The sequence below is a fragment of the Pomacea canaliculata genome, linkage group LG8, assembly GCF_003073045.1.
Source record: "Pomacea canaliculata isolate SZHN2017 linkage group LG8, ASM307304v1, whole genome shotgun sequence".
NCBI lineage: Eukaryota > Metazoa > Mollusca > Gastropoda > Architaenioglossa > Ampullariidae > Pomacea > Pomacea canaliculata.
This window is the reverse complement of record NC_037597.1, coordinates 7348654-7368325: the sequence shown is the minus strand read 5'-3', so window position 1 is coordinate 7368325 and position 19672 is coordinate 7348654. Positions and strand designations below refer to the sequence as shown.

At 39.1% G+C, this 19672-nt stretch overlaps 2 protein-coding genes across 3 annotated transcripts; both read left to right on the top strand.

The window, feature by feature from the left end:
• The first annotated feature begins 7370 nt into the window (after window positions 1-7370).
• On the top strand, window positions 7371-12597 carry LOC112571343 (solute carrier family 46 member 3-like). Of its 2 annotated transcripts, none has more exons than XM_025250272.1 (6): window positions 7371-7529; window positions 9430-9637; window positions 9912-10867; window positions 10994-11077; window positions 11328-11484; window positions 12031-12597. In XM_025250272.1, exons 2-6 carry the CDS (start codon window positions 9432-9434, stop codon window positions 12119-12121), a joined length of 1494 nt encoding a protein of 497 aa, XP_025106057.1. In that variant the 5' UTR covers window positions 7371-7529; window positions 9430-9431; the 3' UTR covers window positions 12122-12597. The 2 variants fall into 2 exon arrangements, with proteins under 2 accessions (XP_025106057.1, XP_025106059.1); XM_025250274.1 differs by lacking the exon at window positions 7371-7529 and adding an exon at window positions 8470-8520.
• Window positions 12598-14931: 2334 nt separating this feature from the next.
• On the top strand, window positions 14932-19464 carry LOC112570555 (JNK1/MAPK8-associated membrane protein-like). The gene is made up of 7 exons (XM_025249066.1): window positions 14932-15243; window positions 15798-15859; window positions 16386-16540; window positions 17023-17226; window positions 17791-17960; window positions 18327-18403; window positions 18949-19464. The coding sequence occupies exons 1-7, from the start codon at window positions 15147-15149 to the stop codon at window positions 19162-19164; spliced, it is 981 nt and encodes a 326-aa protein (XP_025104851.1). The 5' UTR covers window positions 14932-15146; the 3' UTR covers window positions 19165-19464.
• Window positions 19465-19672: the final 208 nt, after the last annotated feature.

The following is a 19672-nucleotide window of genomic DNA, read 5'->3' as shown; positions in this document are numbered from 1 at the left end:
GCAGAAATAAACACATTTGTGATTAAAAAAAAAAAACTAGATGAAATCTCTGCATGCACTGTCAGAATATCGAAGTCCTACAACGGAGAATTTTTTTTACAAGAAAATCTGCTAGGCCCATCTCATTTGCAATGTACAGACAATGGGGACTGATTTATCAGGTAAGCTAAGACTAGACACGGTGAACCATTCACCCTCACTTCCCCACTAACCTCTAAACTTTGCGACTCTGCAATTTATCTTTCATATTCAAAAGCAGACCACGACCAGCACGTGCTATGCGTGAAAATGCTCCATCTCGCGACCCACCCACGTCATCGCCACCTTCGTCGCTACAGCCACACCAACGCCAACGTCAGGGCAAACAACCAGCTTCCAGACAGTGTCGTTGCCATGGCAATAGGTGAAGGTCCCAGCGGTCGAGCCCAAATGCTTCTGTTTTTCATCGTCAACACCCGCTGTCCGATCTGCTGAAAGTCCAGCTTACGTTGGCAATGAACTCCTCCGCCTAATGCCTTGTCAAATATGAAGAAAAATTCGCAAAGCTTTTAGGAAATTACACTTATGCTCGAAATAACCTACCCTGCGCGAAGCAGTGATGACAAATAAGTTTCAAAGGAGCTAGTATTAAACAAAAATTAAAGAAAAAAAATTTGAACATTTAAAAAAATATATTAAATTGTTTTTTCTGGTCTCTGTCGTGTTCGTTCGCTCGTTGGGATCCTCAAACAGAAAAAAAGCCGTTATAAACGCGTGGGAGTGTGATCGCACGAAGGCGTTCTGAAAACTTTCTAATAATTTTGATTAAATAAAACCAGAGGAGGTGATCACGAAAATGGTGAGGCCAGACATGTATTTGGGGATCCGCGCTGATTCAGCTTTTGCGCGCGACTGACGGTTGCTGGGTCCAAACATGTCAGGACATCAGTACTATACACACTTATCTCCTCTTACATGCAACTGTAGGTGCGTACATCAGTGATGAGTAGCGTTGTAAGCTCTTTACTGAGAGGATTTTGTCAGTTGTACATCTATGGGCTCATATAAAGTCAACAATACAATACAAAATGTAGGAGATGGTAAGCAGCTTGTTTAGACGGGTGCCCGGGAGTAAGGCAGACAGCGAGGCGAGAAATTTGTATATTCCATGTCCTTATAGGTTTTCTCGCAATTTTCGGGTCTTCCTACACCTCTTCAATCGCTTCTGGGTGAAGGACGACCACGTATCCATTAATAACGAGTAGAGAGAACTTGATAAAATGGAAAGGGATGACTAACTGATGCAAAAGAGAATAAAGTTGTATGCATAAAGCTAGTGTACTACAAACATTTTTACTGTATTTTTGACATATATCTTTCTGAAGATTTTATTCTGGTTGAATATTTTCAGAAGTTTATTTTTACCTTTGTTTTGTTCGGTTTTTTTCGGATATTTTTGGATAACTTTTATCGTCAATTCCTCTCATGTTTCCATTTGGAGGGAAAACGAAAATAGTGACATAGAGACATCTCTTCTCTTCCTTGATATTTTGTGATTGCTACGTTTATCCTCAATCGGGGTAAACTACTAGGATACTTGGCCTGGCCTGAGCCTAAGAGCCTAGATGAAAGACATACTTCAAATATTCTGTCTTTTTATACAGTTCAGACTTACTTGATTCATGAGAAGTAGATGTTTTGTGGACAAAGAGAGAAAAGTTTTTTTCAGTTCCTGTGGATATTCTACACTAGGCTCTGGACATCTGTTGTTATTTCACTCCATACGACTACATAATTATTGTGTGTCCTGTGTCATTCGCTGTTTCCACTTCTGCCGCATCATTCTGGTTCCGGTTGTGTGCGGGGTTGACTGACCTTCCTGACCTCGGTGCTTCATCTTCTCTTCAGTGCTTCAAGTTCGTGTCATTGTCTTTTATTTCTCCGTGTTACTATTCTTCAATTATCTATACCTCGGTACGTTTTTCAATTGATCTCGACTCTACATCACCGATGTTTTCTCATATCTCTTTGGAGGGTCACAGCCGCCTTTCAGTCCTTCATCTTGTTTGACTCGCTTGTACATTTTGGCAGCGGAGTGCGAGTACCATACACCAATGCCATCAACTCGCGCGTGCCTCGGTACTATACACCAGGCACCAACCATGGCACACCAACCCATCTCTGTGCAAGACCCTGAACGACATTAACATTCATCATCGCCGCAGTACATCGAGATGTAAACAAACCCACAAAGTCCGACGCCACAGACCGCGACTTCAACATCGTCTTACTGTTTATGACAAAGATCTGTTGACACAGTCGGAAAGATACTGTGTATCGCCTTGTCGTCCTCTTCATCACCCCAATATGCTTCTGATCATACCTCAGATGCTAAAGCTCTGCATTAATCGACTCTAAACGGTTAAAAAAGCTCTTCTCCATCCTCTCTGCAACACCTCCGTATCGCACTTTTGAACGCCCGGTGTGCCTCATCCAACCAGCAAGCACAGAAGAGAACGGAGATCGTACAGTTCATCAGTGACAATGATCTGGAGATTATGCTGTTGACAGAAACGTGGTGATGAATGTGTCTGTTGATCTGACCCCAGTTAACTACAGTATACGGTCATTTCCCCGTGCCAGTCTCAGAGGACGAATTGCTGTGATCTTAATACCATCACCATTGTGAGTCCCCTTGCGTTTGGCACTGATCTCCCTTTTGTACACTCGTCATTTATTATGTTCATGCAAGACTTTCATTATCAGATAGTCTTGGTCATGTTTGTTTGTTTACTCACAGTAAGGGCAGGTCACTCTCGCTCACATCAAACCTTACTAGCCTCATAAGCCGCGGGAGGCGACGTGTCTGTCCCGTCATGTACTCACACGTGTTCTGTCTATCCCATAATGGGCGTTCCTTGCTTGTCCCTCAAAAATTGTCTTATTATTTTATTCACTTGATGTTATATGAAAAAATGCTTTTAATCTACTGAAATGCTCGATTTCCTTCGCGTGCCGGATGACAGGATTTTGCGGGCCACCGCTCCCCTCCCCGGTGTAATACAAGATCTCTCTCTCGCAGAAACACAATAAAAGCGAAATGTGTGAAACATAATATGTTTCTGTGATCATAGGTGTTACAATTTCTACAATTTCAGTTTGTCCAATAGTACTCGTATTACGTGTTTAGTTTATGCCGCAGGGGTTTGTTGACAAAGGGAGGGATGTCATCTCACGCTAAGCGGAATAAATCGATGACAGGAAAATATGTGCGTGCCTGAACTAGTCCATGCTTCCATATGGGTGCACGATAGAGACATCTAAAATTCAGTCCGCCCTTTTTTCGTATTCATCTTAAACCTTCAATCCTATTACGACGGATGAAAACCTCGGGTTCACACAGCTTAGAGGAACATGGCAAAGGGGAAAAAAAGGATCTCCAGAACTGCACGCGCTGGCAACTGAAGACCACTCGATAAACCGAGCTTGAAGATGAACGCAGTACTGAATAATCTGCAAGCATAAGACCCAGGCACGTCCATGCTATCGTGTCTATGGTTCCAGCAAAGGCGAGTATTCAGGCGAAAACGGTTCTGTCTGTGAGAGGTCACCAATGACGCCAAGAAAGCGCTACAGATCATTATCGTTCACTTGCGGCAGCCATCTTGTGATCCATTTGCAAATCGATCCGTTTAATGGCGAAGGTGAAGTGAGGATCGCCCCGCGAAATAAAACATTTTTCTGGAACTTGGGATGCTGTATAGAAGTAGTAGAACCCTCTGCTAATCCATCTGAGGTGGTTCAGTTTAAGCACGAGTTCATTAAGAGGCACAAAGAAGATGAAGTAATTGGTCTGACAGCCCAGAAAAAAAAGAATGCAGTATATCGTCTGAATATGCTGGCGATGTCAAAGGAAGTATAGCAAATATAATAACTGAAATCTTACTGGGGGGAAAAAAACAGAAAGAGAAGCGAAAATGCGGTTTGAAGGACGAGTTTCTCCTTCTGCACGCAGAAGTCAATACCACCTGCCGTTAAAATGAGCTTTGATTTTATTTTTTGGGAGGGAAGGGGCAATCAGTTTTTGTTAACCTGGAACGTTACAGATAACATACAAGAGTGTGCTATTTAAAAAAAAAAGTTTCTTACTGTGCTTCTGCAAGTTACAAATTATTGTTATTGGCTATTTATTTTTTTGGTGCGACACTTCCCAATTTGGTCGATTTCGGGCTTTGGCTGTAACATTTTACATGTTTTCACGAATTGTCTCTACGAAACCTATTGATCCATAAAAAATAGAAAAATTGTTTAAAACTTTTTGTCATTCAATTTAATAACTAGAAATATGTTACAATTTTGAAAAGAAATATGCCGGAAGTAAACCTTGAAAAATAGGGGCTGATGGTTGAATACACAGACTTTTATGATCTGATGAGAGGAGGTAAATCAGAAAAGCGGTGACTGGTTGATGGGAAACAACCCATGGGTTGTTACGTTCATACCTCCCTTGTAATAGCTTCCCCTGTGAAGTATAACACTATCTCTATATATATAATTATATACGTTTCTGTGTTCTTTGTAAATTTTGCAGTAGGGTCTTTATATTAAATCCCTTTGAAATGATTACATATTTTTACTTTATCTGCTAATCATCCTGTAAAGGACTAATGAAGAGTTTAGGCCAGTAAAGCGAGTGCGAGAAATAACATTGGAAATCACAGAAATCATTTTAACAAATAGACGAATGTGTTGAGAACTGAAGTGCGTTAATGATCACACTTTGACCTCCATTGTCCCTCAGTCTGCTGTTTCACAATAATTTTGCTAATTGGTGACATAAAACTAATCGTAAGATAGTTGTTAACGATTTTAGATTATCTTTCTAGGAAATGTTTCGGTCAGACAGAGATCGGAGTGTGCGACAGACCATTCTCCTGTTCTCGATCTTACATCGCGGTGTGAGGGCCCTGGAAAGTTCTAATGAATGCAAAGTTTTGTATTATGCAATAACTATTTTAAGAACACACACTAGCAGCTATATGCAGTCATGTCATTAAATTAATTAGGGGTGTCTACGCTCTCTTAAAAATGAATCGTGTTTTCGTGCTATTTCCGGAAGCTTGTACAGTTTGCATCACGAACTTATATCCATGCTTGGCATCCAGTCTTTTCTCTCTCTCCTTCTCCTCTATGTAATGTGCATGAGGCTTTTAAAACACACTCAGGATATAGGCTGCTGGTGTACCCGAGGAGGTGAATGGGGCTTAGCCTTAAGTGATTTTTTTTTCTCTTTTTTAGTATAGATGGTCTGAGGAAGGAACACTAAATCATTACAGATGTCTGAGGAAGGAATAATACAGATGGTGATATAGTGCTTTAGGTCTGCAGAGTCCTATTGTCAAACCTGGTGGAATAGTAAAGAGAGGTAATAGGGCTAGAGGAAGACGTGTATTCAGTGGTATCATGGTCTCCTCCACACTAGATGCGAAATGGTATCAGAAGGCAGCTAGACATTTAGTTTAGACGAATGCTCGTGCATTGGGACATAGAAATATCTGGGGTTATCTGCCACCGGGGTAGCAAAGTACTGCTCACACACTTCTTGAAATGGTCCCTCTGCCAAAATGTAACGTGTTCTTGTTTTCATAATTTTTTTATTCTACCTAGGTTATTTTGATGGACATTTAATTTATGAAAAGCAAATGTGTCATAGGTAGAGGGGGACCCGTTGCAGGCTTAACATGCTTATGTTCCCCTCGCAAAATGTTGCAGTTTTCGTGCAGTATGTTATGACCCTAGCAGTTCAAGGTGATGGGTGCCAGGAAAAAGAGAAAGATGGACTTCGAAAATAAACAGCGACCGGAAACACAATTTTTTTTCACCCAGTGAAGCCTGGCTATACTTTTGAGACATTGAAGGGATATATTACTCAAGTTGACAATGTAATTCCCCCAGTATTTGTTGCATTGTGTATATACATATACTGACAAAAGCCACCTCTATATATATGAAGTGGGTTGTCGGAAATACCCGTTGTATTGTTTTTAAGCTCCTGTTCTAGTTTCACTAATATGTAGAGATTTGATCTCCACCGCCGACATGACAGGTCTCTGTCACTGGGGAGTTCTCCTATAGTAAAGAGTTCGACTTCTTTGACACTTTTTAATTAGTTTCCTTAAAGGGATTCTAAAGGCAAAATAAAACTGCTTAGAATCGCGTAAAGAGTAGGATAAATTTGAATCTCGTCTATTTATATGTGTGTTCATGTGCAAAACGTTGAAGATTTTGAGTAGAATGTTGTGTTTAATAAGAGAAATTACACGGGACTCTTTTTTTTTTGCTTCCACGAAGTCTCGTTCTCCGTCACGTGACCTTATGACGTGTGGTTTCCATAGTGACAACCATGCCTCGAGAACGTGCTGCACCCGACTGCCACGAAAAGATGGGAAAAGATTCAAAATTTTCTTTTCATCAGTTTCCGACAGACAGAGCCTTACAAGCCTTACACACAGAGTGCGTCATACGAATAAACAGACGTCAAATCTTCGCAATGATACAGACACTTCCTGTCAGAGACTGACGTCACAATAAGACTCTGACATCACAAGGAGACTCCTCTGCTTGACCATCTCGGGAAGCTATCGCGGTTACTCGGCGGAAGGACACAAGGGTCGATTTCACTGGATTTTTTCAATTTTTATGAACATCGGCAACCGAAATAGTGCTAATAAGTGGTAATTAAGTGAGAAACAAATCATTTATTCTTCCTGTATTGCTCTCGTGCTCTGTAATTGTAACTAAATATATTTTTGAAACGTTTGACCGTCGCCAGAGCCTTATCACAAGCCTTTAGAATCCCTTAACTGACCACTCATGTGAGCACAGCTCTAAAGTGTGCAAGTGGTTGTGCAAATCCTAGCTGTGTGCACTTTTCCTGACACGTGCTGTCTATATGACATTATTAAAGGAAATGTAGATATTGATAGTCAACTTCTAAGTATATTAATATATCTTAGAAATTTGTGTTTCCAGAGCAGATGCCAAGAGTCATCTATACCTCCAACCACCACCATCATCAACACACACTCACGCACACAAACATAAACGCGCGAGCGCAAGGTTGCACAAGCGGAGATCACCTGTTCGTGTTCTCTTGTGATCCATTATGCAACAATCTTGCATGAACCTTCTCAAATCCATTTTCACATTGAAAATGTGAGAATGCTTCTTTCCTGCTCTCAAATTTATGTCCACTTCTAGGGACGGAACGGTAATGCACACATTCGTGACACCCAGACTTCAGGGGAGCAGAAACTTCTGTGACAGCTGTAATTTTATTCGGAAACTAGGGTTAAAACGAGAAAATGTCAACAGCTAATTTTTTTCTGTTGTTGAGTGATAATGAAATATTTTCCTCTTTCGAAACAGTTTATCTTATCAACAGCGTAATTTCCTTCCTGGTCTTTCTACTTCCTTTTTGGTCGACGTGGGAAGTCTAAGGCTGTAGTTTGGTATTCCTTTGTGCACAGCACACCTAGCTTCTACTAGAAGTGAGTTTTTTTATTACAATATTATATAATAGATTGCTATATGCTAACATTTTTATTTTCTTTACAATTCAACATTTAACTTATTTTTAACCTTGACAAGCAGATTTTTTTTCTTCTTTTTTGAGCGTTGCATAATATCAATATATTCATAAACGAAAATTATTTTACATGATATAATTTATACTTTGACATCATTGTCGTTTTGCTTATGTGGGGACAAAGCTATACTAAAGTGACGTGAGGCTTGAGGGAAGCTACAGTTTATACCCGATAAAGACTGTTTACACCTACTTAAAATCAACTTTCGCGTAAAAAAGTAGATCCCTACGCGCCAGTCGTTGAAGCTCGGATGCAAGCACCCTGGGTAACCTGTACCCGCGATTTTGTGACCTTTGATCTTGAAGCTCAATCACTCGTCCTTCAAGCGAGAGCACCCTCTGTGTGTGTGGCTGACAGAATTTCGCTGCAAAGTCGAGATAAAATTAATTATCTAGACACAAGGTCCTAAATAAAGACGATACAACGATTTTTTCCAGCGACATTCAGAGAGAACAATGAGCAATGGGTGAAGGAATAGGAAAATAAGAAGAATGCCAGCAAGAAGCTTTAAAATAGTTGTTCCTGTGTTTAAAACTATTTTAATTAATGGAGAGGAGAATTGATCTGTGACCATAGTTATTTTCCTGTCACATTCCTTGTCAGGACAACGTTCACTCTTGCGTGACATGCTTTGAATAGATGATAGACTATGCACGTGTCTTTGTGTGTAATGTAAACCATTTGATGTGTAGTACACACAGGGGACGCCCCTCGGACATAATACACTCAACAGAATCATTAATAAAGTTTCATGTTGCAGCACAGAAAACACTTTACAAGGAAGTTTCGCTTTTATTTATTTTGGGAACAAAGACATTGTGGAAAATACATCAGTGGGTAACGGATATGACGCTGCACAGGCAAGGAAAGTTTGAGGAGTATTTTTAAGATTGTGGGTTAATGTCTTCGCCACAAAACTTATCTTTGTACAGTGATGTATAATCTATTGTAGGATATAAGAAAATTTAAACTGTCTGAAAAGTATAGCTGTCATTTTTAAAGTCAGATTCTACGATAGTCGAGAGATTACATTCACATTTCTCATGGCAGCCAAATTTATATATTTTATATACTATAGTTTATGTAAATATATATACAATAAACATAAAATAATCTTGTTCCTGAGAAATGTACACTACCAAACATAGCCTTCCCGAAAATGAAACGAATATTACTGTGACATCTTGTGAGAATCGGACAAACGATGGGATTAGAAGTCAACCACCTCCTCCTCCACACACACAAAGACCACGTTGTCACACATGCCTTGTGTGTAAGTGTGTGGTTTATACCTTCATTGTGTCATGTCCACAGAATATTGCCAGAAAAGGAAGAGCTTAATTAAGTTTACTGAAAATGATTAAAGCTGCAAGCACCATGGAGCTCAAAGACCAGTTCAGTGACACTTGGCTTGAATCTGGTTACCTAAAGAAACAATCAGACTTCTTTGGTGACATTTATTCTACTTTTCCTAAATAAGCCCATCACACACAGATTGTGGTTTGTGGCAGCAACTACCAGTCTCAATCAGTTTAGAGGCATTTAACTGCATTATGCATATTTAACTCAACCCTGAACGAATAGGAACTTGAGTAAGTGGCGATGAAACCAAAGTAATCCGTATCTTTGGTCAAAAGTTTGAGGCCTCTAGGTTTGAGACTTTGTCAAAAGAAAGAACACGATCAAATTATCCCTTTCTTCATGCATTCCTGGACCTTTTATTTCTTTATTATCTTTAAGTCAGACATTTGTCTTACTCAGTCACTATTCTTGAAAGATTTCCGGCTGATCTTTGTTTCAGCAATGACTTCAAAAGAACGCCTTCCTCTGCTGTTTCAATCCAACCCCGGTAAAGAAAAAAGGATCGCATGGAAGAACCTATCGATATCAAACCTCTTGATTTTTATGTTCACAATAGCGGATTCTATGCACAACCTTTGTGTACAACAATATGTATATACCAGGATCACCACGGACTTAGTCGGTGAAAATGAAACTCGTCGTCATGAGTAAGTTTGTTCTTTTAATTTTTTTAAATAACTTCTAGGAAACTAGTTAACTATACCCTCGACTTAAAAATACAATTATAAATATTTAATAATAAAATATATAAATTGTACTATATGGATCGAGACGATGGTTGCACACATTCCGTGGCTACATCTGTCATTTTTCCACAACATGAGCTGATTACTAATTTTAGATTGGAAGTAAAAGTTGTATACCTTTGCCAAATTAAAAGCTACCCCTTGCTTATTCGCAGTCGTTTTCTTCAATCTGTAGGCACCCGTGTCGCGAGAACAAAAGCCTGGAGCATCCCCTGCTTCAAGAAGCTCAATCTCAGGCCGCACTGAAGATGCTACAGTTCACGCTGGCGTCGTCACTGCCCGCCGTCGTCGTCAACCTCTTGATCGGCACCTACAGCGACTACCTGGGCCGGCGCATGCTTTTCATCGCTCCTATTATCGGCCTGCTGTGCCGATGCGCCGGTGAGACGCTGGTGGTGAAGCTCACGCTCAGCCTCGACTGGATGTTCCCTGGCATCGTGGTGTACGCCCTGTGCGGCAACTACTTCTCGCTGTTGATGGCTGTCAACGCCTACAACGCCGACAACACGCCAGCCAGCAAGAACCGCACCTCGAGCTTGGTGCTGACTAGCATGGTCGCCAGCATGGGCATCCTGGTGGGCGAACTGAGCAGCGGCTACTTCATCGAAGCTGCTGGCTATTTCTATCCTTTCTTAACGGTCACTTTGATCTTCTTAGGGTCCCTCGTGTTTGTGGTGCTGTTACTGAAGGAGTCGTGTCCCAGGACATGCAGCAGCTTCCGGGACCTGCCTTCATTGAAGGATGGTATTCGTCACGTGTTCGGCTTCTATTTCCTCAGATCCCTGCCTGTCGAGCCGAGCAACGGGGTTTCTCCGACAGAGGCATCCAGAGACAGACGATTGGAGTTTTGTCTGGGAATGTGTGCTTTCATTTTGTACATCACCCCCTACGACTCGGCTTCCATCATCACCACCCTGTACGTGATGAACACGCCATTTTGCTGGGAGCCCAGCAGGATCGGCACCTTTGGAGCTGTCAAGGATGTGGGCACTAAGATAATCTGCTTGATGGTCTTCATCTGCATGAGCCGGGTGGTGCGAGAAGACGTGCTGGGGCTGGCGGGAATGTTGTCCATGATGGCGGGTCTTATCGTAATGGCATTCGCTAATGAAGAATGGATGCTGTATGTTGGTAAGCATAACAAACACACAACAACTAATTAGGGAAAATATCCCGCCATAAACCGATACGTGCAGATGAAATTTTACCAGCTTAGATAACTGTAATTAATTACATTGTTACTTTCTGTGTCTGCAGCACCCACGATGGCCATGTTCTCTTCTCTTGGAATGAGTGTAATCAAATCCCTTATGTCTCAAAGAGCTCCAGCGGATAGACAAGGTGCACAAGTCTTCTACTACTACTATTAATAATGATGATATTATCATCATCATCATCATCATCATCATCATCATCATCATCATCATCATCATCGCCATCATCATTAATCATCATCATCACACCTAATCATCATCATCATCATCATCATCATCATCATTATCGCCATAATCATTAATCATCAATCATCATCACACCTAATCATCATCATCATCACACCATCATTTATTATTATCTTCCCATGGATGTGCAGGTGCGCTGTTTGCAAGCCAGGCCATCACCGAGCCTCTGTGCCTGGCTGTCGGGGGAGCTATCTTCAACGCCGTCTACTCCGCCACAGTTCGACACTACAAAGGCCTTACCTTTGTTGCCATGGCTGTAACCGTTGCCTTTGCAATTATCTTCATGGGGTCAGTCTTCAAAACGAAGCTTCTGGTCTCCTTGCTATTATATACAGTTGCTGGCACTGGCAGACGATAATGCTAATCTTGATACGACTTCTCGAATAATTTGTTAAATGCAGAAGATAACGTTTACCAGATGTCATGGTATCCTTCATAATTTCTATCGAAAACCATATACAACAACGGATGTTTACTTTTGCTGAATAGACAAATTACTGAGGTAATTTTTGTTTATTCTTAACTTAGCCAGAAAGTGAGAAGGGGGTGGAGATACAAAAAGGGACCGCACGCTTATGATTAAATATTTAAATAACGCATAAATAATCCACGAGCTTTACTCCTTATACCAGTCAACATAGTTGTCAACAGAAAGTATTAAATATGATAATTTTCTTGTCGTATGCTGCAATGTATAATCATATTTTAGGTTGTGTGCTATGTGCTGTTTTTTATAAGTTTGCTTAGTCATGGAAGTAGAGTTTGCTTTTTCTTAGGAGAAGAGTTTGCTTCTCATGCTTTTAACGTCTTTCGTCGTTTTCGTGTAATTGACAGGATGTACATGTTGGTGATGGAGAGGAACAAACGACTCCCCCAACTCGATCTGGTAGATGCCTACGTCCACTGCACACCCATCAACGACTAACTTAACCACCTACCTAGCTAGACACATTACCATTTTCAGATAAAAATCTTTTCAAGATTCCCTTTATCATGTTCTATGAGTACAAGTGAATATATTTGAACTACACTTGTAAGGGCGATGCAATGTTTGTGTTGTGAGAGAGAGAAAGAAAGAAAAGAAAATGTATATATTGTTGGGTACTTATCTCTATGTGAGATTAGGCAGCGTTTACATCATACTCATAGTTTCTAAAAGTGTTTTATCACTCTACGTTGTTCCTTTATACCAGGGGTGAGGAACCCTTTTTCTGTCAAGGGCCATTTTGATATTTATAACATCATTCGCAGGCCATACAAAATTATACCTCAGAAATTAGCCTGCTATATTTGGTCAAGCATTTAAATAACTCCCCCTAAAATGATAACTTGTGCGATTCGTCCAACATCACACTGGTTTATCTCAAAATGTACATTATTGTTATTATTATTATTATTATTATTATTATTATTATTATTATTATTATTATTATTATTATTATTATTATTATTATTATTATTATTATTATTATTATTATTGCACAACTGTGAATAAAAAAAAAAACGCACAAAGACAGATTTTGTCTCCTCTAAGAACTTTATAATCCTAAATGTATGTTATACAGACTCCAAACACTTTTTCACAATGTGTTTGCTTATTTTATTGAGAAGAAAATAGATTGTCACTAACTTCAAGCTCGTGGTAAATTCCAGTTTTTATACGATCTGTAGTACCGAGCTTTGATTCTGTACAGCTGTATTAAAAGAAACTAAATACACAAGGATAAAGAAACATGAAAAGCATCACAGACGCAGTGACGAATGATATATAGGGTAACGCCCCACTACATGGAGAATGTATTACAGAGTCTGACCTTGGCAGCATAGTCAACAAAGATGGAGGTACAGATGAAGGTGTAAAAAGCCGAATAAATAAAGCCAGGCTTGCATTCCACACCCTACGACCTATCTGGAACTGCAAAGCACACCAAGATCCGCATCTTTAATACAAATGTAAAGTCAGTCCTTCTTTATGGATCTGAGACATGGTGTGTGACAACTGCCATCACCAACAAGATGCAGACATTCGTCAACAGATGTCTGCGCCGCATCCTCAACATCAGATGGCCCGAGAAGATCTCCAATACAGACCTGTGGGAGAGAACCAACCAAAATCCTGCCATCAAAAGCAGAAGTGGGGCTGGATCGGTCACACCTTACGAAAGTCAGTCGACAATTTAACAAGACAAGCTTTGGGCTGGAACCCACAGGGGAGGCGCAAAGTTGGGAGACCCAGACAGACGTGGAGGAGATCAGTCCACAGCGAGGCGGAGACAGCTGGCATGACATGGTCCCAACTGGAAAGGGACGCCCAGAACCGGGTCCGATGGCGGGTTGTGGTTGCGGCCCTATGCTCTACTGGGGGCGAATAGGAACAAGAAAAAGAATATACGGTAACAGTAAATCCATACAATCGACAAGCAGAAATGAGGGAATAGAACCAAGCTCACGTGATCTGGGGCTGCTACTCAGACACATTTTTTTAACAATCCGAATCCTCCCTGAACCCTCAGACCACGATGGATGCTCATGCTTAGACAATACAAACGCTTACACCATGTGGTCGTCCTGTTGGGAGGACTTCTGCTTTAAAATATACATTGAAATTGCGATATACTTTTTGTGGCTGTACTTCAACAGTATTTCAATGATATAAAAAAGTAATATGTCAATAACCCCTACTTGGTCTGGTCTGGTTTAATGAACCCGCAATTATGTCGAAGACGTCCCTGTCCTTCGGTTTCTTGGAAGTCGATGCCGCGGTGGCCTGATTTACGAAGGTAAAGAAGTGAATTGGTCGTCGTGCACTTTGGTATTGCAGGACCTGCTTGCCATCGGCCAAGATCTCAATAATAATAATAATAAATGGAACAGTCAAGGGACGATCGAATGAATAAATAAAGTAAAGCGTTCAAATGATCGAGACCTTTATATATTAATTTATTGCGGCAGGTCAGCTTATAACGGGTGATCACCTATATATAGCTTAAGAGTCACAATTTTATAAAACGTTTTTAACTAAATGCATTTAAGCTCTAAAAGTGTTTAATTTAGAAACGTGCCGTGCAGCTCAGCCAGGGAATGGATGATGATGAATATAAATCGTGGTGTCAACTCAAAGTGTTATCTGATTTCTGGCTCCACCTCGATCGATCTGTATAGATCCCTTCCCGACAAAAAAAAAACAAACAAAAAAAAACAAAACAAAAAAAAAACCGGTTTATGACGAGACTGTACAAAAAAATATGAGTCTGTAGAGAAGATATTATATGACTTCGACCAAATGAAATTGTATTTTTGCTGCGGGTAGTTGAACCAGTTGCAGTGATTCTTTAGTAAGATATTTCTCTTGATCGACGTTGGTCCGTATACGGATTTAAATTCATCGTATCTAATCAGTTGATCGCGAAATTTTGCAGATCTACAAGTTCGTGTATATAGACTTACGTTATTAAGTCGAACAATCGGATTGTAAAATATATAATGCCATGTGATGTAAATAAAACTGCAATAAAGAAGACAATAAAAGTAAAACTCGCTTCGTTGTCACCATTGCAGGGAGAAACTCAGGGTTCAGATCTCGCCTCATCACACTCTTTATAAGTGATACCTATCCACAGGACTGGACATCGGGGGCTTTTTGTTTGGTACTCCACTCCTCCCTCCCCCTCAATAACGCGAAATCACCTCAACGATGAAGCACTTTCCTACTAAATAAGCCGACCAAACAATACATAATAGCGTCTCCCTTAGTAAACATCATGGTCGCCAAATAATGAGCGAGTGTTAACACGGACTAATATCCCACGTCCGTAGTGTTAACGACTGTGAGTGATCGTTTGTTTCAACAAAGAGTAAAGAAAAACTTGGAACTTCATTTTAGAAGTTTCAGTATTGACAAACAGTGCTAAAGAATGAACTATTTAAATTACACCGATTAAGAAACTATCATGGCTCATTGTGGAGTAGGAAGCCTTCGACAATGGTGTGGAGTTGCTGTTCTCGTAATTTCATGTTGCTGTAGTTTCAGTGAAGGAATTTTTGAAAGTAAGACTTGTTCTCGTTTAGCATTCTTATCTACATACTACCGTAGTGGTGTACAGTAGATTTGATGTAGAGTATGCCGTAATATCAATTAATCATAGCACTTTGTGGAAGATAATAACATTCATTTGTATAATGTGAGCATAATTTAGTTAATTCGTGTTATTAAGCAATACAGCTTATGTATTTGGATACTAATCGATTTTCAAATTATTTGTAATGTTTAAATTTTATTGTACTTCCCAATTTCAGTGACTCTTCATCACGTTCACAAATATGAGAATGACGATTAAGCAAATATAACAGATTTGTTAAAGTTATGATGATTTCCTTTTTTTTTTTTTTTGGTTTAAATAATTTTTTAAAATGTACATATTTACTACATGTTTGTAAATTCCATGTATGAAGGTGATGCCGTAATGTGGTTGGTAGAACTGCTGCCTTTTTTTCAGTCTCTTGTGTGCTAGCATCATCAAAACTAAAGGAAAAAATCATAATTTGTAATACATCTTCACATTAGCTGCATTTATGTGCTACCCAATAGTTCTTCTTCTTAGAGAAAATGCAGAGATGCCCTGGTCTTTACTGTGGACGGCTCCCAGACAGCGATACATGTGGTGTAAGATTTATTATTATATTTGAGACTGTTACTGTCATTGGAGTATTTCAGCAAGCTAATTTTAGAAATAAATATATTCATTTTATTAATCTTTGGCTGATGGTATGATTTAAATAAGCTATAAATCTTAACATTATTCGTCTGCAGCCATAATTTCTGTGCATCTTGTAGTCTAACAGTTTTCTAGTGATAAATGGCCAACTGGGTATTTCCCACACATACTGATGCTTTTCAGCAAATTGACCATTGAGAAAATAGCTTTTCAAATTATCTGGAGTGACATTTGCTGAAAAATTTGAAAAAGTAATTATGAAGTCATAGTATTAATTTTAGTCTTGAGTAATAACTATATCATATTACACTGAAGTTCATGTACATAACTTTTGTTTACTTATAAAGATTAAAGAAAAGCTATCCAAAATAATAAAAAACATATCTTAAGCTAACTTTTTTGTGTCTGTATCATGATATTGAAGAAATTTCTACTTTATATAATGTACTAATACCATATCATTTAAATCAACAGGCATGTCCCAGAGGGTATCGGCCAGACAACTTTTCTACCTGTGTCAAATGTGATGATCGTCTGACCTTTTATGATGCCCTTTACCTTGGATTTATGGCTCTTCTTTCTTTAGTTCTACACTGGGTTTTCATTGACTATCAAACTAGAGCAAAAAGGTAACAGTTTATTGTTTTTTTTATAAAAGCATGTCTCAAGAAAAAAGTGTAAACATTTGATTTTATTTGGGATGTATCTTGCAGATGCATTTGTTTCTTTATTAAATTCAGGTACGTTAAACACATTTTATTCTCTAATTAGCAAACATTGCATATTTTTGTCTGAAAAAGGTTATTATTACTTTTGAAAGTGAAGACAGATGATAAAACATGTATTTACATTTCAAGACATGACATATGGACATACAAATGTTCATGGGAGACTTAAATCGTCAGCATCTTAACCTGTGACCAAACCAACCAACCAAGACAATTTGACCACAACTCATCCTAAAAAATACTTGACCACTGCCAAAACCAAATTAGTCACCCCAAGAAAGTATAGAATTGGTCAGGCCCTGGTACTTGATTCTATTTTTTCTTTAGAATTAGTCCCAAAGATTTATCCAATCTTTTTTTTGTTTTTGCATTTGTCTTCTCAGGTCTGTCATCTTGCTGCACTTCTCTGCTTTGGTGGAGAGTGGACTGGCAGCACTTGTGACTCTGGTGCTCTCAGAGCCCGTCGGATCACTAGAGGTCCGATCGTGTGAGGTGCAGCACTTGTCAGACTGGTACACAATGTTTTACAATCCCAGCCCCAACTACACCCATGTGCTCCACTGCACGCAGGAGATTGTTTATCCTTTGTGAGTACTGAAGTTTGACAAAAAAATGAAAATCATTTGTAGACATAAATTTGTAAAGGTGAGCCTACCTATGGATAACATCTGCTAAAATGATCATCTGAAATTCACTTTACGCAGACATTACTGTATGGAGGGGGGGGGGGGATTTGGTGTTTTACGCCGTGTCAGCAACTGAGGCTATATCACGGCAAGGCAGCCAGCCCTGTAAACAGATGCCACGTGCAGAGAAAGAACAGCGTGCCCGAGATGAGAAATGAACTCTGGGCAGCCAACCTTCACTGTATTGATGACAGGCGCTAACAGCGCTAACCGTTGCGCCACCGGGCCACTACTGTATGGAAGAAAATGTATAAAATAAATAAGTTTGTGAAAGCAAGCCTATGTACTTGTAGACATGGTCATTTTCATATATGCTTTATTTCTTTTTTGAAGCTCAGTTGGGCAATGTAATGTTTTGAATGCTGTTTGTGATCATAAATAAATCCTACATTTGCATGGAATTAACACTAACTGTATAACACAAAGACATTTTTAATGATCTGTTTTTCCTTCTGTGTTGTATAGGTACACTATGGTGATGATGTATTATGCCTTCTCGCTTGTGTTTCTACTACTGCTGCGCCCAGCTGTCATCAGAAAGTTTGTAGAGAATCGTGGCTCAAAGTCTGTTTATGCTGCTCTGTATTTCCTGCCAATTCTTGTTATTACTCAAGCCATCTTTGGTGGTCTTTTGTGTAAGGACTTTTTCAATTCTCTACAATTTGTGTATGTGTATGCGTGTTGTTAATGACATATGAAGTAGGTAGGCATTAGTCAAGAGAATGCATTGTGAAAAAATAAGAGGTCTAATTAATGATAAAATAATAATTTATAAAGCACGTGATCACACATATGAACCTCTTTCTTTAAAGATTTTGTGACAAAGTTTGATGGAGAGGAGGAAATATTTTTAGAGAGCAAGGTTTGTTTTAAATTGCACTTTTCACTTTGTCATAGAACAATCCCCATCTTGTGTGCAATCAGAAAGCTTATGAATGGTGTTGGAGACATTAACATAAAGACAGAAGAAGTCTACTACAAATAAATGTTTTCCTTTGCAGACTACTCATTTGCATACATCATTTTGGTTGTATCAGTGGTGTCAAGTGCAGTGCATTTTGCATCCATGGGTGAAAGTGTAAGCAAATTTTACTTTCTTTGCTGTCTTAAGTCTACCATTCTTTTAATAACTTTATTTTGCAAAATATGGCTTAACAAATTTTAGAAAAGAGAATATCTAAAATATTTAAATATGAAATAGTAATTTTGGGGTGGGGATGGTAGGGTGGGTGCAAGCTTGTGTATGTGAAGAAGTGTGATAACTTTGCATTTTTATGACGCCATGATCAGGGAAAATAATTCTGGAAGTGTTGCTCTTTCTGAATTTTTAACTTAAATTTTTCCAAAACAGTATTTTCAAAAGGCATGCATTGTATTTTAGTTGGCTTTTCTCTCAAAACCATATTCATTGTACCCTTGACAAATGACCAGTTTTGTTAGTCTCAATGGGCAATTCTTATGTTCAGTTACCAAAAGTTATACAAAAGGAAACAGTACTAGTGCTAGTTATTCAGTAAAAGTAGTGGAGAATAATGATCAATTACCTTCAGATTTTTCTTTTAAGAATTGAGTAAAGATGATTTAGTTATATTTCAGAGGAATTAAAATGGCTTTTACTTTCAGTCAATGAAGCCCCTGCTGAAGATTTGTATGACTAGTCCCCGTCACCTGATGATACTCATTGGCCATTGGCTGTTGCATGCCTATGGCATCATTGCTCTAACCAGGATGGAAAACCCAAGCTTCCATGCTCCGCTTATTGCACTTGTTCCTTTTCCAGGAATCTTCTACATTTTGACAGTCGCATTCACTGACCCAGATAACCTTGAAACTGTTTGACCCTGTTCAGTGTGTGCTCTACTTCTGAGAGTTTTAACTCAGAATGATCTCATTGTTGTATACATTGTAGGTTTCCTGAGAATTTTAACAGGATATTTAAATATGAGCATAAGAGTACCTCACACTGGTTATGCCAAAAAAAAAAAGGTTTCATTATTTTAAAGAAATAATGAAAGCATTGTATATTTCACTGTATATATACCTTCTTTAGTAATCCTAGTTATGTCAGTGTTGCTTTTTTTAAATTTGCTTTTTTGAGTGAATGAGATGGGTTGGCCAATAAAACTGCATTTTAAAAAACTAGATTAGCTTTCACTTTGTGGGGGGAAAAAAGTGAAGTTTTAATGTGATATAGAGTAACAATACATAAAACTTGGATACATGCATGATGACCATGTTATTGGCTCATTGCAATGGGTTATGATTTTTGTTTTGGATCCTTTGGGATAATGTGTCTGTGCATGTGCCCATGTATGGATGTGTACACTTATGTCCATGTATTTGTTCC

Coding starts and splice junctions, on each gene's coding strand:
- LOC112571343 (XM_025250272.1), top strand. CDS start 9,432: ATGACTTCAAAAGAACGCCTTCCTCTGCTGTTTCAATCCAACCCCGGT. Junction 10,868..10,993: donor AGAATGGATGCTGTATGTTG/GTAAGCATAACA, acceptor CTGTGTCTGCAG/CACCCACGATGGCCATGTTC. Junction 11,078..11,327: donor AGCTCCAGCGGATAGACAAG/GTGCACAAGTCT, acceptor ATGGATGTGCAG/GTGCGCTGTTTGCAAGCCAG.
- LOC112570555 (XM_025249066.1), top strand. CDS start 15,147: ATGGCTCATTGTGGAGTAGGAAGCCTTCGACAATGGTGTGGAGTTGCT. Junction 15,860..16,385: donor CAGACAGCGATACATGTGGT/GTAAGATTTATT, acceptor TTAAATCAACAG/GCATGTCCCAGAGGGTATCG. Junction 17,961..18,326: donor CATCTTTGGTGGTCTTTTGT/GTAAGGACTTTT, acceptor TTTCCTTTGCAG/ACTACTCATTTGCATACATC.